Here is a 12,266-nt window from a genome sequence, read left to right as displayed (position 1 = left end):
CCACACTAGGCTTGATGGATAGAATACCTGTCCTTGAAACAGGAATTTGTATGTCTAATTCCTCCTATTTAAATAATATAGAGAAAATTTGTATAAGTGGCAATATTTGCAACCTCTTCCATTCTTTTTACTGTACCCCAATTCATATTCTCACTGTCAATTACCATTTCATTGCTGAATGACCTCGTAGGTCCCAGCCCTTGGCTTTTGGCCTAAATGATATATTCCTAACTTCTACTGTATAAAGGGCTATATTTGACGTGAGAGTGAAATGTTTCCCTAGTGCCCGTATGCTGCCTCCACTAACCACGTTAATTGTAGATCCCAGTGCTTGGCCTTGGCCTTAAATTTTTTATACCTTTCCATTCCATGAGCTGCTAGTAAGAAGACAGTGACAAGGAGGGGTTGCCCCAGCTGCTTCTGGGCTAACTCTTTCATTTAATGTTGGCTGAAGAATTCCACATAATATCAGCAACACTTGATAAGTACAGGGCTTAGTAAAAGGGACGGGAAAGAGGAGGTAGAATAAAAGTAAGGAACCCGTGGGACGTGTGAAAACATATCATGAATCCTTCAATGGCCTCTCTGGTGATCAGTGTATGGAGAAAAATAATCAACATAGAAAGAACTCGCCAGTCTGATTGCTGATGCGAAGCATGCTTATTAAGTTAAAAGCGCAATATGATTTAATGTCTTTCACAAAAGCCGAGAACATAGCCATTTTCACAGCCGCCATTTAAAAGCTATACGCTGTACCCTACAAAATCCCAGTATTCTCAGAAATACTGGGCGTGTGTTAATCTAAGTGGGGAAGTCCATGAATACAGTACTTCTTTGTAAGTGAGAAGATTGGTGTTGATGAGGACATTTGCCTCTGTGCCTTTCTGAAATCCAGAAAATATAGCACCTTGAATATCTCGGCGTCATATCTTTGGATATTACCTGAGGTTCCCTTACAGATCTTAGCTTAGCAGAATGCCACACCAGTAGATGAATTTACCGGTCTAATTGATTAGTCTACCTGGAAGAATGCTAGTCTACATTATTCAGGATGGTCATCATTTTCGGATGTACTGTACAATGTTTAAATAAATGTCTAAAAATGTAAACTGTGGTCATGATTTTTGCGAATCTATATATCCTTTGCTAATAAAATTGATTTTAGCAGTGAAGTATTTTTCACACTAACATTCTCAATGTCTGCCATTGTATTTAGAATACATACTGTCGAATATATTGCCCTACCTTTGTAGCTTTCTGTACTAACCATAAATCATTCATTTATTCTGTGGTTATTCCTACAGAGATACAGTAGGATAGGGATAGTCTGTAATTAAATCACTTAAGGCCAATTAACCGAGTTCGATCGTACCAACTGCCATACCACTTTATACATCATACATCAATTAACGATCAATTTACCTGAGTGGTCCAATTTAAAGATACAATGTTCATATAAGAGAGGATTTGGTTTTACATTTTGTCATAACGTCGACAAAATCGAATAAAAAAAGTAGAAGAGGAACCAAAATACCAACCCAATCGAACGCTGTGACATACTTTACCTTTATACATCACACGATCAAGCAGAGATCAATTTACCTGAATGATCCAGCGTAAAAATACAATTAATATATAGAGATCATGAGGCTATATATATAAATAATTCACCTTTCCGTCAAAAAAAAATGAAAAAGAAGAGGAAACCCCAAAAACACCGAACCTAATCGAACACTTACCTCGCTTATCTTTATACATCACGCGGTCAACCAGTGATCACAAATATAATATATATATTTGATAATTTGCTTTTAATCTTTGTTATAACGTCAACGAAACAGATAAAACAATAAAAGGAAAGAAGAAAAAAAAGACAGCAACCCAACCGAACACGCCCGTCAACGCCAAAAGGTAAACGAAAGAAAGTGGTCTCAACAGAACGCGCCCAAATTACAGAGGCAGGCCATGATAGCATCACGAGGAGGACTGTCGTCATCTTCCTGGTGGAATTTCCCTCGCTATTCCAAGTTCGTCCTCTCTCTAGTCCTCGATTTATCCGTCTTATGCTTCTTGGTCTATTCTAACTACCGCCTGGGCGACTGTCTACCGGCGCTGCGCTTCTACAGCCTCTCCGTCGTCGCCGTCGAGTTCCTCCTGAAGGTGTGCTCGACGAGGGCCTCCTCCTCCTCCTCCTCCTCTTCCTCTTCCTCCGCGGCGGCAGCAGCAGCAGCTGACGGCGGCTCCTCCTCCCTGGGGAGGGTCAAGACGAAGAATAAGTCGTCGAAGGTGAAATAATGTGGAAATTTAATAGGTTTTTTTTATGTTCTTTACAAGTTGGAATTTCGTCAGTAGCTTAAGGCCCCCTTCGTCAGTAGCAATAGGCCTAGGCTTCATTTCCTTCGAGAAAATGTCATTTCGGGGGGCATAGGATGTCGCAGAAGCCGTCGAAGGTAAAATAATGTTGAAATTTAATAGAATATGTTATTTACAATCGGGAAGGTCGTCAGTAGCCCTAGTTAAGCTTAGGTAGGTTTAGAGCCCCCTTCGTCAGTAGCGATAGGCCTAGACGCCATTCCTGTCGAGAAAATGTCATTTTGGTAGGCATAGGATGTCGCTGAAGTCGTCGAAGGTGAAATGTGAAATCATTATATATTCTGTATAAATGCAAAATTAGGTATCTCATCTAAAGGCCTTAGGTAGGCCTACTATGCCACTTCCGTAGGTAACTATAGGCCTAGCACTGCCCTGGGGAAGGTCAAGACGAAGAATAAGTCGTCAAAGGTAAAATAATGGGAAAAAATTACTAGGTTTTTATATATGTAAAATTTGGAAGGTCATCAGTAGGCCTAGGCTTCATTTCATTCCAGAATAGCCAATCTAATGGTAGGCTTCGGCTATCGATTAGGCTTAGATTTGTTTCTAGAATATATTAACATATTCTTTTGGTAGGTTTCAGCGGTCAAATTGTACTCTTAATAGAGTATTAGGCTATTTAGTAGGCTTACAGTAGGACAATCCTGTGTCACAATAGCTTATCATCCTAACATACTGTTATTATGAAATCTTTGACATTTACCCAAGTTCGTAGGCCTATGTGGACCAACATTTGTTCATTAACTCAGGCTTAACCTGATTTAAGTTGTGATTTCCCTTTAAACCAGCCAAAAATGCAAAGGTACTTTGGGATAAGCGTAATATTACTACCTAACCTAGGTTAGGTTTTTGTTTTCAAAATGCTGTGTTAACTGAAGCTAGGCCTATAGGCTAGGCTTAGGATTAGGATTATCCTGGGTAAAACTGAAGCCTACTCTTATGCCCCTTTGGTTCAGTAGGTCGGACTATCAGTTTATGAGCAAAATAGGCAATGTGTTCAGTACCAGCCCTTCAGGGATGAGCGTTAAGACTCAAAAAAAAGAGTAAATATTATAAACAAAAGTCAAACATAAGTGGACGCATAAACAAAAGGTGTTACTAATATTCTGCTAACATTATATTGTTCGTCCCATCAGATAGGCATAGTCTGGTCAAGATGCAAATCACTTTAGGTGACTGAAATGCCTGAGAAATAAATTAAGACAAACATAATTGAGGATTATACTGCAAAATAGTTGTATACATGTTCATGCTATGCACAACGTCTTGTTTCTGGGGGTTGGGGGGATGTTTCAGGGGCATTAGCCTCTTTTGACCTTTTCAGGATATGTCATCAGTCTGCAGTTTTACTGAGTTTTAATTTTACTTGCATACAGTTTATCAAATGAAACTATATTTTCCATAATTTAAACATAACCATTCAGCTACATTTATATAAATTTGGTGATTTTTATGCCTGTTTGTATATGCATTTGGCCCCCATCTATATGATGGGCAATGTAATTCAGTGTTTATTAGTGGATTGTTATTTATTTTTTATCATTACCCCTGCTCGGCAGAATATCCAAGTTTTAGAGCAAAACAGATTATTATTATTGTGTAGAATGATCTACAAGTCATCAGTTGACAACCGAGAAAGTACAGTAACCAGGAAACATTAAATATTTAGCGATGAAGGAAGGAGTACAATACTGTCATTCAAGAAAGTGCTGACTTTACGTAAGCTGTCCAGTTGTGGCTGCCTCGAGGCTGTTACCCAGTCAGACACTGGAAATTAAAGGAGGCTACGACCCCTCAATATGTATCTTAGAAAAGGGTCAGTCAAGAGATCAGTAGATAGGAACAGTTAAGATATTCAAAGATATAACGCGGGCTGCTGGAAACTGTTTATTGGTATAGTAACTAAACTAGATTTAACGAATGGAAAATAGAGCTAGAATGGTCCCACAACCATTGTGAGAATGTCTTCTTATGTATGTTAGCTTCATTTTAGAGCACTGCCCTAATGACCAATTCAAAGTTAGATTAGAGAAGGGATTCTACCCACTTTTTTATTGTGTTAATGCTTATCCACTGATGGAGTGCAGTAATAAGTTTTTGAGGCACCTCTATCCTTGTGACTTTCTGAAATGATGTGGCTGATATTTATATTATAAATGTTTTTAGACAACTTACAATATTGGGAATGAATGCAGAGTGAGAGGTAAGGGCTACTGTCGGTATTTCAGAGGGAATGTGACTAAACCAGACGTACCTTAACCTAACCTAGCCTTTGGCTCTGTACCCTAACCTGGCCAGAGGGGCTCCCCCCCCCCCCAGTAAGTCATGACCTCTCACTCAGCATTCGACCTCAAAATATTGTAATTTCTCTATGAGCCTTTAACTGTAGCCGAGGCTATGTTAAATATTTAAATACTTGTCTCTGTCCTTATGTTAGCAAACTTATTGCTTCTAAAAGGTTATGCTAATTTTTTTATGTGAAGTGTTCGTATAATTTTGTGTCCAACTTTATTTTCAGGTTGCTGATGGCTTTTTGATAATTGTCCTTAGTTTATGCAGTATTTGTGCCATCCACATCATAACTGTCCTGTATGGAGCATATTTAATTGAGTGAGTATATTAGTTGACTTTGAATGTACTGTTTTAAAGGAAATGAAAATTTGAATGAGCAAAGAATTTAGATAATTCATTAACTCTTGTGATTCTAGCGTTCCCAAAGTTTGTTGTGACAAGTCCTGTGTAATTTTGCTTTATTTTGACAGGCTTCGAAAAATTACAAGACTAAAAAGTTGAAATGAAGAGTTCAAGACAAACAAAAATTTTCAGTAGGTAATGTCATTTGTTGGCATCAGAATCGCAAACAGTTAGATAATTAATTAATTAACTAGAATTGTCAGTGAATCAGGAAAGGTGGTTATTACAATAAGGTTAACATGAACCCATTCATCATAAAATAACCTTCAACTATGTGGATGGGATACATCCAATTGCACAAATTAGAAAGTTTCAAGAAAAATGGTTCCACAACACATGCTTGGCAACTCTCTATTTTTGAGGTACTTACTGATGATCCACATACTACTCTGCTAATCTGCATCTAAGAAATTTGGAAAGGGTGGAAGGCACTGATGTTTACAGTAAATGGGTTTGCATAAAAATTTGCGTTATTGTAAAAGCAGTCACAAACCTATTCATCTTACGGTAGACTGTATCGCTATTGGGAGGAGAAAGTAGATTAGTCCAAGAAGGGAGAAGTTACCATCAGAAGTCCATCTGAAGGAAAGAGGACATGGAATTGGCGATGGTAAGTCAGGCAAGAACACTTCTTTGCTCAGAGATTTGGAATAGAAGGTTCCCCAAGCGTCAAAGGGCACTGCACCTTTAAAGGCTACAATAATAATGAAAAAGTGAGAGGGGTTCTATTGCTGACATAGAGAAATTGTTATCCAAGTAGCTTGAGGACCAAGCTCAGAGGTTTATCCCTGTCAGGGCAGCAACAATCACTGCAAAGTTACAATAAAAAACGAGGAAGGAAATTGGGTACAAAAGCAGTTGACTTTGTTAGGACTAGCGACATTTTTTTGCAGTCCTAGACAATTTGCTTAGAATTGCAAAAGAGATGGACCCAATAGTGAACATTTTTCAAAGGTAGAGAGGGATGCTCATGCTGTGTTTGCTATTTATAAGGAAATATATGAAGAGAAGAAGCAGCAAGCTAAAACTGCATTGAACATATTACCTCAGCCAGGCCTTTCTGGCAGTGTAATAGGTGGTGTCATTTTAACTGATGATGACTTGGAGATTATTAAAACTGAGGAATTAAATGTGGGTGATCCTGATTTTACGCTATGATTTACGGGAAGTTTTGGAAAAGAAAAAACTTAAAACATTAAAAATTCAGAATACATTAGTAAAGAAAAAAGTTAGAAAATTATCAAAAGAAATTGATTGTAAATCATAGTACAAAGTAAGATTAGAGTTACTGGATTGTACATGAGTGCATTGGTATAACAAAGAAATGTAGCTTAGTCTTATGTGGATGTTTTGATTTTCAGTGCATTCTGTAATGTATTCACTTTAGGCTATTTTTGATGCAGTATCACTTTTCCAATGTACTTTTATTTCATGCATGAAAATTGCTTGAATATCGATAACGATGCTGCATCTCATACCTGCATTTTTATCCTCATGAATTCACTTCATTTTTGGGTTATTTTAGGGCTGGGGCCCAGGCTTACTCAAGGCTTATTATTTGTTTAATGCATCAATTTACTATTGCCTAATCCTGCAGTTAACAGCTCTTGTAACACACTCCAAGAGGAGAGCAACTCGTCTAACTAGGTGTCCATTTGGGTTGCTCCCCTGAGGTGAAAACTTGATGGTTCAGGTATTCCATGTAGTATGTCCATCAAGCAGGTAACATCATGCTGTCTTGGCTTCTGAAGTTGTTATGCCTTCGACATTTATCCTTGTTTCTTCCTTTTCTCTTGTGATTTCAGTATTTATCCCATGGTATGGACTGTAATACAGTACAGTATTACATTGTCTACAGTGCTTTTTTCCAAAAAAAAGAATAATGATTGGCGACGTGAACAAAACTGATATTGACATGTCAGCAGTCCAAGTCAACGAATGAAAAGCATGGCCATAGTCATAACGTCAAGTATATGTTTCATATTACTGTGTATTTTGTATTAAAATGTACCATTATGTAAGATTTTATGAAACGTTGTACAGAATCCTGGCCATTTGCTCAGTACTTCAGGAGTGTTGGTACAGTATTCATTATAGGCTTCGTTTGTATAATAATTATGGTGTTCACCTGATAAAAAGTGATGTAATAACTCCACACTGTCTTGAACATGTATGTTAAGTGACTCGCACTTTTGCAGTACTGTTGTGTTTTACTTTGATTAATTGGATTTTTTTTCCAGAAACGTGGAAGAAACCTTGACGTTTAGCATTTTAGTTGCATCACTGGCACTCATCAGACCATTAATTACTCTGGGACCCAGGGCTTTTCATATTCTTCTCGAAAGGTATGCTACACAATTGTTATTATGTTTAACTGGTATATATCAAGTCTCTGCTTTCCTTAAAGTCTTTAGCAAAAATGCAGAATTGTGAACAATTGCATTCAAAAGTCATATTAGTTGATATATCAAAGAAAAATGCTGGAAGTTCTAGTTTTATATATTGTGTAAATCCTGTTAGAGTATTTATGGTTATAAATTTGGTTTGAACTGAGAAAATCTGTTGCACTTTCATTTTTCTTCTACCTTTTATTTCTTGCACAGGTACAGGTTGACCATGACTAATCCGGCATCATTGGGACCTGGAGGGTGCCGGATTAGCCATTTGTTAGGCTAGAATACACGAAACCCAGTAGCTAAGCACTTCATCTTAGAATTAAAGTATCCCATAAATCGGTACAAGTTGGTAAATAAAGAAAAGACAATTATCAAATACAGGTAGTGCTCGAGTTATGATAATTCGACTTACGATATTTCGAGTTTAATGGGGTTAACAATAATTAATACCGATACGGAAATATTTAGGAAAAAATATTTTTAGATTTCACGCAGGCGCAGGCAGCGAGAGAGACCAACTTACAATAGACCAACTTCTTTTCCTCCATCTCTTTATTCCATCTGCTAGTTAAAAATGTAAAAGAGAATGATAAAAGTATTGTTAGTAACGTTATACTCCTGCGTAAATGCGTACAGACTGTTGTTCTTGTATTTCAACCATCGTACTGTAATACACAATTACTGTAGTTATGTTACAAATGACGTCAAGTACTGTACAATAGGACTGATATATTTTTTACAGTATACCCTTATTTGGAGAAAAGATCGGCAGGGAAATATACTGCTACCGTAACTTTAAGCTGCAAGTTGTAGCTGAAGCTGAGAAAACAATGTTAAAGCTGCCAATGACTATAAATTATCATGCATCGGCAACATGGATGAAACTCGATCGTAAATAAAACTGGAGAGAATGTATTTTAATCAAAACTACTGGGCTTGAAAGAATACAAATTACTACTGTTTTCACGCAGATAAAAGATAAATACGTAAAGCTCGTATTATGATGAAATCAAGAGAAAATAGCGAACGGAATCTTGATTTATTTCACACAAAACAAACATTCCCCAAACGCCAGCCGCGATTCCCGAGAACGCCATATATTAACGAAAAAAATAGCTAAATTAGTTTCACAACGAGACATTTAAGTTATATTTCAACTTAAAAACACTTCGTATAACGAAAAATATCCTCGCCCCAAATAAATAAAGTATCCATATTAATTTACGCTAACTAGAAGCAAGAAAAGCGCTTTGAACTTAGTTAAATGCTGCAAAATAAACACCGCGATACCTATTCCCAAAACAAAACATTGATCGCAATTTATAATACAATTGGAAATGCTGTAGTAAAGCATAACTTTTTAAAAGATCCATGAAAAAGATGCACATTTGTTATGTTGATGTTTGTATAATATTGTTAATATGTGAATAGAGTTCAGTATAATGTAGGCTAGGCTACCAGTTTGTTGATGCAGCACACTGCGCCACGAAATCGAAGCGGCCGGCAAGCGAGTTAGCGCAGCGACCCGGGAAATTTGAAAATTAATGCGGAAACATTGGAAATTACTCTAGCCAAAATTTGTGCCGGATTACTGGTTGTTCCGGACTACTGATTGCCGGATTAGTGATGGTCAACCTGTAATAGTTTTTTTTAATAATGCCATTTGCATTGTCCTAATCAGATATTTGTCCACACTATTCACGAAGTGAGAAGGATAACTTTGTCAGACTTGTTTTACCACCCAGTATTTTGTTTTATGTTGCTCTGTCTAACCTTGTTCTTTATATTCTTTGCATGTAGGTTGAACTGGGAAGAAGAACTTGACTTGCAGTGCATTGCCGTCTTCTTAGGTGCATGGTTAGGTGCGCTGCCAATTCCTCTTGACTGGGACACACCTTGGCAGGTGGGTTAACTTTTCTTGGGAGGACACCAAACTGTGGTGAATATTACCTGTAATATTGAAATGCATTAATATATAGAAACAAACCTGTTTTTACTATTACAATACATATCTGTCCATAACCAGAGTAAGTAAATATACACAGTCTGTGTACTGTATTAGACTGTCTGAAGTATTTAAGGGTAAGACACCCAAATTAGGTGAAATCAGTAGCTCTTTAAACTAGTGAATCATTTTAAACTAAGACAAGGACAAGTAACTAGTGATGGTATCTACAAAACACAGAATCCCCCTACAGCACTTCACGTGGTGTGAAATTGGAACAGATAGAACAGTGATATCTTGTCATGATGATGTATGTTTGATTGCAATAAGGGTAGTTGAAACATAATGAATGTATGTCCTACAGAAAAGTATAGATAACACCAAGAACTAAAGGGAGAATAGATGAAAAGATTTCTTGACACTTGAGTGATACTCAAAGGACTGCAGATGAATAGTATAACTTGATTGCTAAAGATGATGAAATCAGCCTGTTATTAGTATTACATTTTAAGGAAACAGTTCAGAGGGGTATCTTGACATTGTCTGGAAGATATAACACTTGTGGACTTTTGGATGTGAGCTTTTTCCAAGAGGAAGATAAAGAATGAATTCATCTCTCCAGCTGGTTTGCAACTCTTGGAGACCTGCATCAGGAGTTGACAATATATGTTCGTTTTACAAGGACAACCTTTCGTGGTTGATGTAGGTACAGTATTATAATGGGTGCCTGTTTGTCGTCTGTCACCAAGCCTACTGCTGTTGCAGCTGTCGTCGTCTTCTTTTAACGTGCTTTTTTTCCCATTTGTGTGGGGTAAGCACGATGCCTTCTTTTGAAGGACTTTGATTTGGCTTTGGGGTAGACTTTGTAGTCTCGATCGGCTGCCCTGCCTGTCATCGCTTAGACCCCCGTAGCGTGTGTACATGTATTGTACCAGTCACCAGTGCCCCTTTCTCCCAGCAGCGAGGAGTCGTTGCGCGGTAAGGTCGACAATAAAGACGTGTGTTGCAGTCATGTTAACCAAAGAATGGGAATCTAACAACCACATGAGAAAGTGGTATGGACATAGAAAAAATATATCTTCCATGTTCAGCAGGCATTTTGGACAGTTTTATGATGCTAGCCTAATTCAGGAACCAGTAGGATACAGTGCCAAATAACCTATAGCTAAAAACTTGCAGTATCCTTTACGGGGCAGTATTGGACATATAAGGCTAGTTTTAAGGTTTTTTGCAGAATGAGGAATTTTTGGGTGAAGCATGAGGGAGGCTGAAACAGGAATTTTATCGAAAGGGTTATTATGTCAGTAGGTTTTCATTTATCTTGAAACAACTTACTAGACCTCTTTGGAGCTTCACTAAATAAAGGGGACTGCTACCCTATAGCTCCCTGTTTAGTAGGTGTTCAAATTGAGAAAGCAAACCTCACAGTGTAGGGATGGAAGAACATGGAACAATATCCACTCCTCTCTTTTACCATATGAGGAATCTGCTAACTAAGGCATTGTTTTTCTTATCACTAAGTAATGTTCATTGCACTGTCCTTTACTAGATAATGTCATCTCTTTTTAGAAAGATCTTATCTTCAGTTCCCTTCTTGCCCAAAGCAGTGGTTTGTTACATTATGTACACATAATTGTTCTTTTGTAAACATGAACCATTGCCATATGTTGAAGTTCCCCCTCCCATCTCACTAATTAGGTGCAAACTCAAGAATCTGAGATCAGAGCTTCATATTATAGAAGAGGATTTGTTGAGTTGATTACCACATCTGATGTGTAAGTTTCTCACCTTGAATGGTAACAGGGTCTATTGTTCTAATTATGATTGTCCATTTTAGACTGCAAACTTAGTAATGAAATGAAAACATTGTTCCTGAGGAACTGACTTTCCATTGCATGTGATACGTTGCATAGTGATTCCTTGAGTTGGTACAAAATTTTGCATTGGTTTTTAGACGTTGAGCACAAGGTAATAGATTTGCATCTGTGAAATGATTAAAAGAGTTCTTTGCATATGAAACCCTTTTTATTTTGTGTATATGAAACCCTTTTTATCATGTGTTAGGATGTAACAGGTGTCTTCATCATTCTAATTATTTTACTAATTGAATTACTTTTAAAAAATGATTTGAGTTTTAAGTAAAGCAGTTTTTTTAGTTTTGTGAATACCATCATAGTATGCTAAAAGTACTTGTCTTTGAATGCTAGTTATTAGTGTCATGCTATACTGGCAAAGTCTAATGACTCGTACAAACATAATAGGAAGCAGAGATGGGTAACAACTCGTGATAATGTTTTGCTGCATGAACAAGTAGAAATTGTGGAACAGTAATATTGTATTTTAATTCCTAATGTATCCACTTGTTATCTTAACCTATCTTCACAAATATTTGGTTACCAGATGCATTTCTTACAGAAACCTGAGATTGTCAGTTGTGGTGATTGTATTGCCAGTGCAAAACAAGTTCACATGTTTCAGCAGCCTTGGATTAAACTTTTTTCCTTTTAGAAGCAGTCTTGTTATTTCTACGTTTTGCAAGATACATAATACTGTATTTTCAACACTAAAGTTTGGTTAAAATATTAATTCACTCATTTCTTTTCAATCAGGTTTGGCCACTGACCTGTTGTATTGGTGCCATCCTTGGAGAACTGGTCACTTCAGTTTACCTACTGACAGGACTCTTTATCAGTGAATCGGGCAGGCGAAAGAACAAGGCCACTTGAGGAGCAAGATTTACTTAAAAATTTCATGTACTGTACATATAATATCTTGTTACTGAACATCTTGTTGTCTAATGAACAGTGTAAGTAAAGATTGTCAGGAACTCAAGAGGCTTTATGATTCTTGCTTTAATC

At 37.2% G+C, this 12,266-nt stretch overlaps 1 protein-coding gene across 1 annotated transcript; it reads left to right on the top strand.

Moving 5' to 3' along the window:
• Positions 1–1,890: 1,890 nt before the first annotated feature.
• On the top strand, positions 1,891–12,155 carry PIG-F (phosphatidylinositol glycan anchor biosynthesis class F). Its single transcript, XM_067084727.1, has 5 exons — positions 1,891–2,286; positions 4,892–4,983; positions 7,308–7,412; positions 9,264–9,366; positions 12,018–12,155. Exons 1-5 carry the CDS (start codon positions 1,966–1,968, stop codon positions 12,132–12,134), a joined length of 738 nt encoding a protein of 245 aa, XP_066940828.1. The 5' UTR covers positions 1,891–1,965; the 3' UTR covers positions 12,135–12,155.
• The last annotated feature ends 111 nt before the right edge of the window (positions 12,156–12,266 follow it).

Source organism: Macrobrachium rosenbergii, chromosome 41 (assembly GCF_040412425.1).
Source record: "Macrobrachium rosenbergii isolate ZJJX-2024 chromosome 41, ASM4041242v1, whole genome shotgun sequence".
Taxonomy (NCBI): Eukaryota; Metazoa; Arthropoda; class Malacostraca; order Decapoda; family Palaemonidae; genus Macrobrachium; species Macrobrachium rosenbergii.
Note: the sequence above shows the minus strand (reverse complement) of the source record. Positions and strands in the feature narration are given on the sequence as shown.

Bases quoted from the DNA above. Each gene is read 5' to 3' on its own strand.
- PIG-F (XM_067084727.1), top strand. From the start codon at position 1,966: ATGATAGCATCACGAGGAGGACTGTCGTCATCTTCCTGGTGGAATTTC. The intron at 2,287-4,891 runs GTGAAATAATGT...CTTTATTTTCAG, and splicing joins CGAAGAATAAGTCGTCGAAG to GTTGCTGATGGCTTTTTGAT. The intron at 7,413-9,263 runs GTATGCTACACA...CTTTGCATGTAG, and splicing joins TTTCATATTCTTCTCGAAAG to GTTGAACTGGGAAGAAGAAC.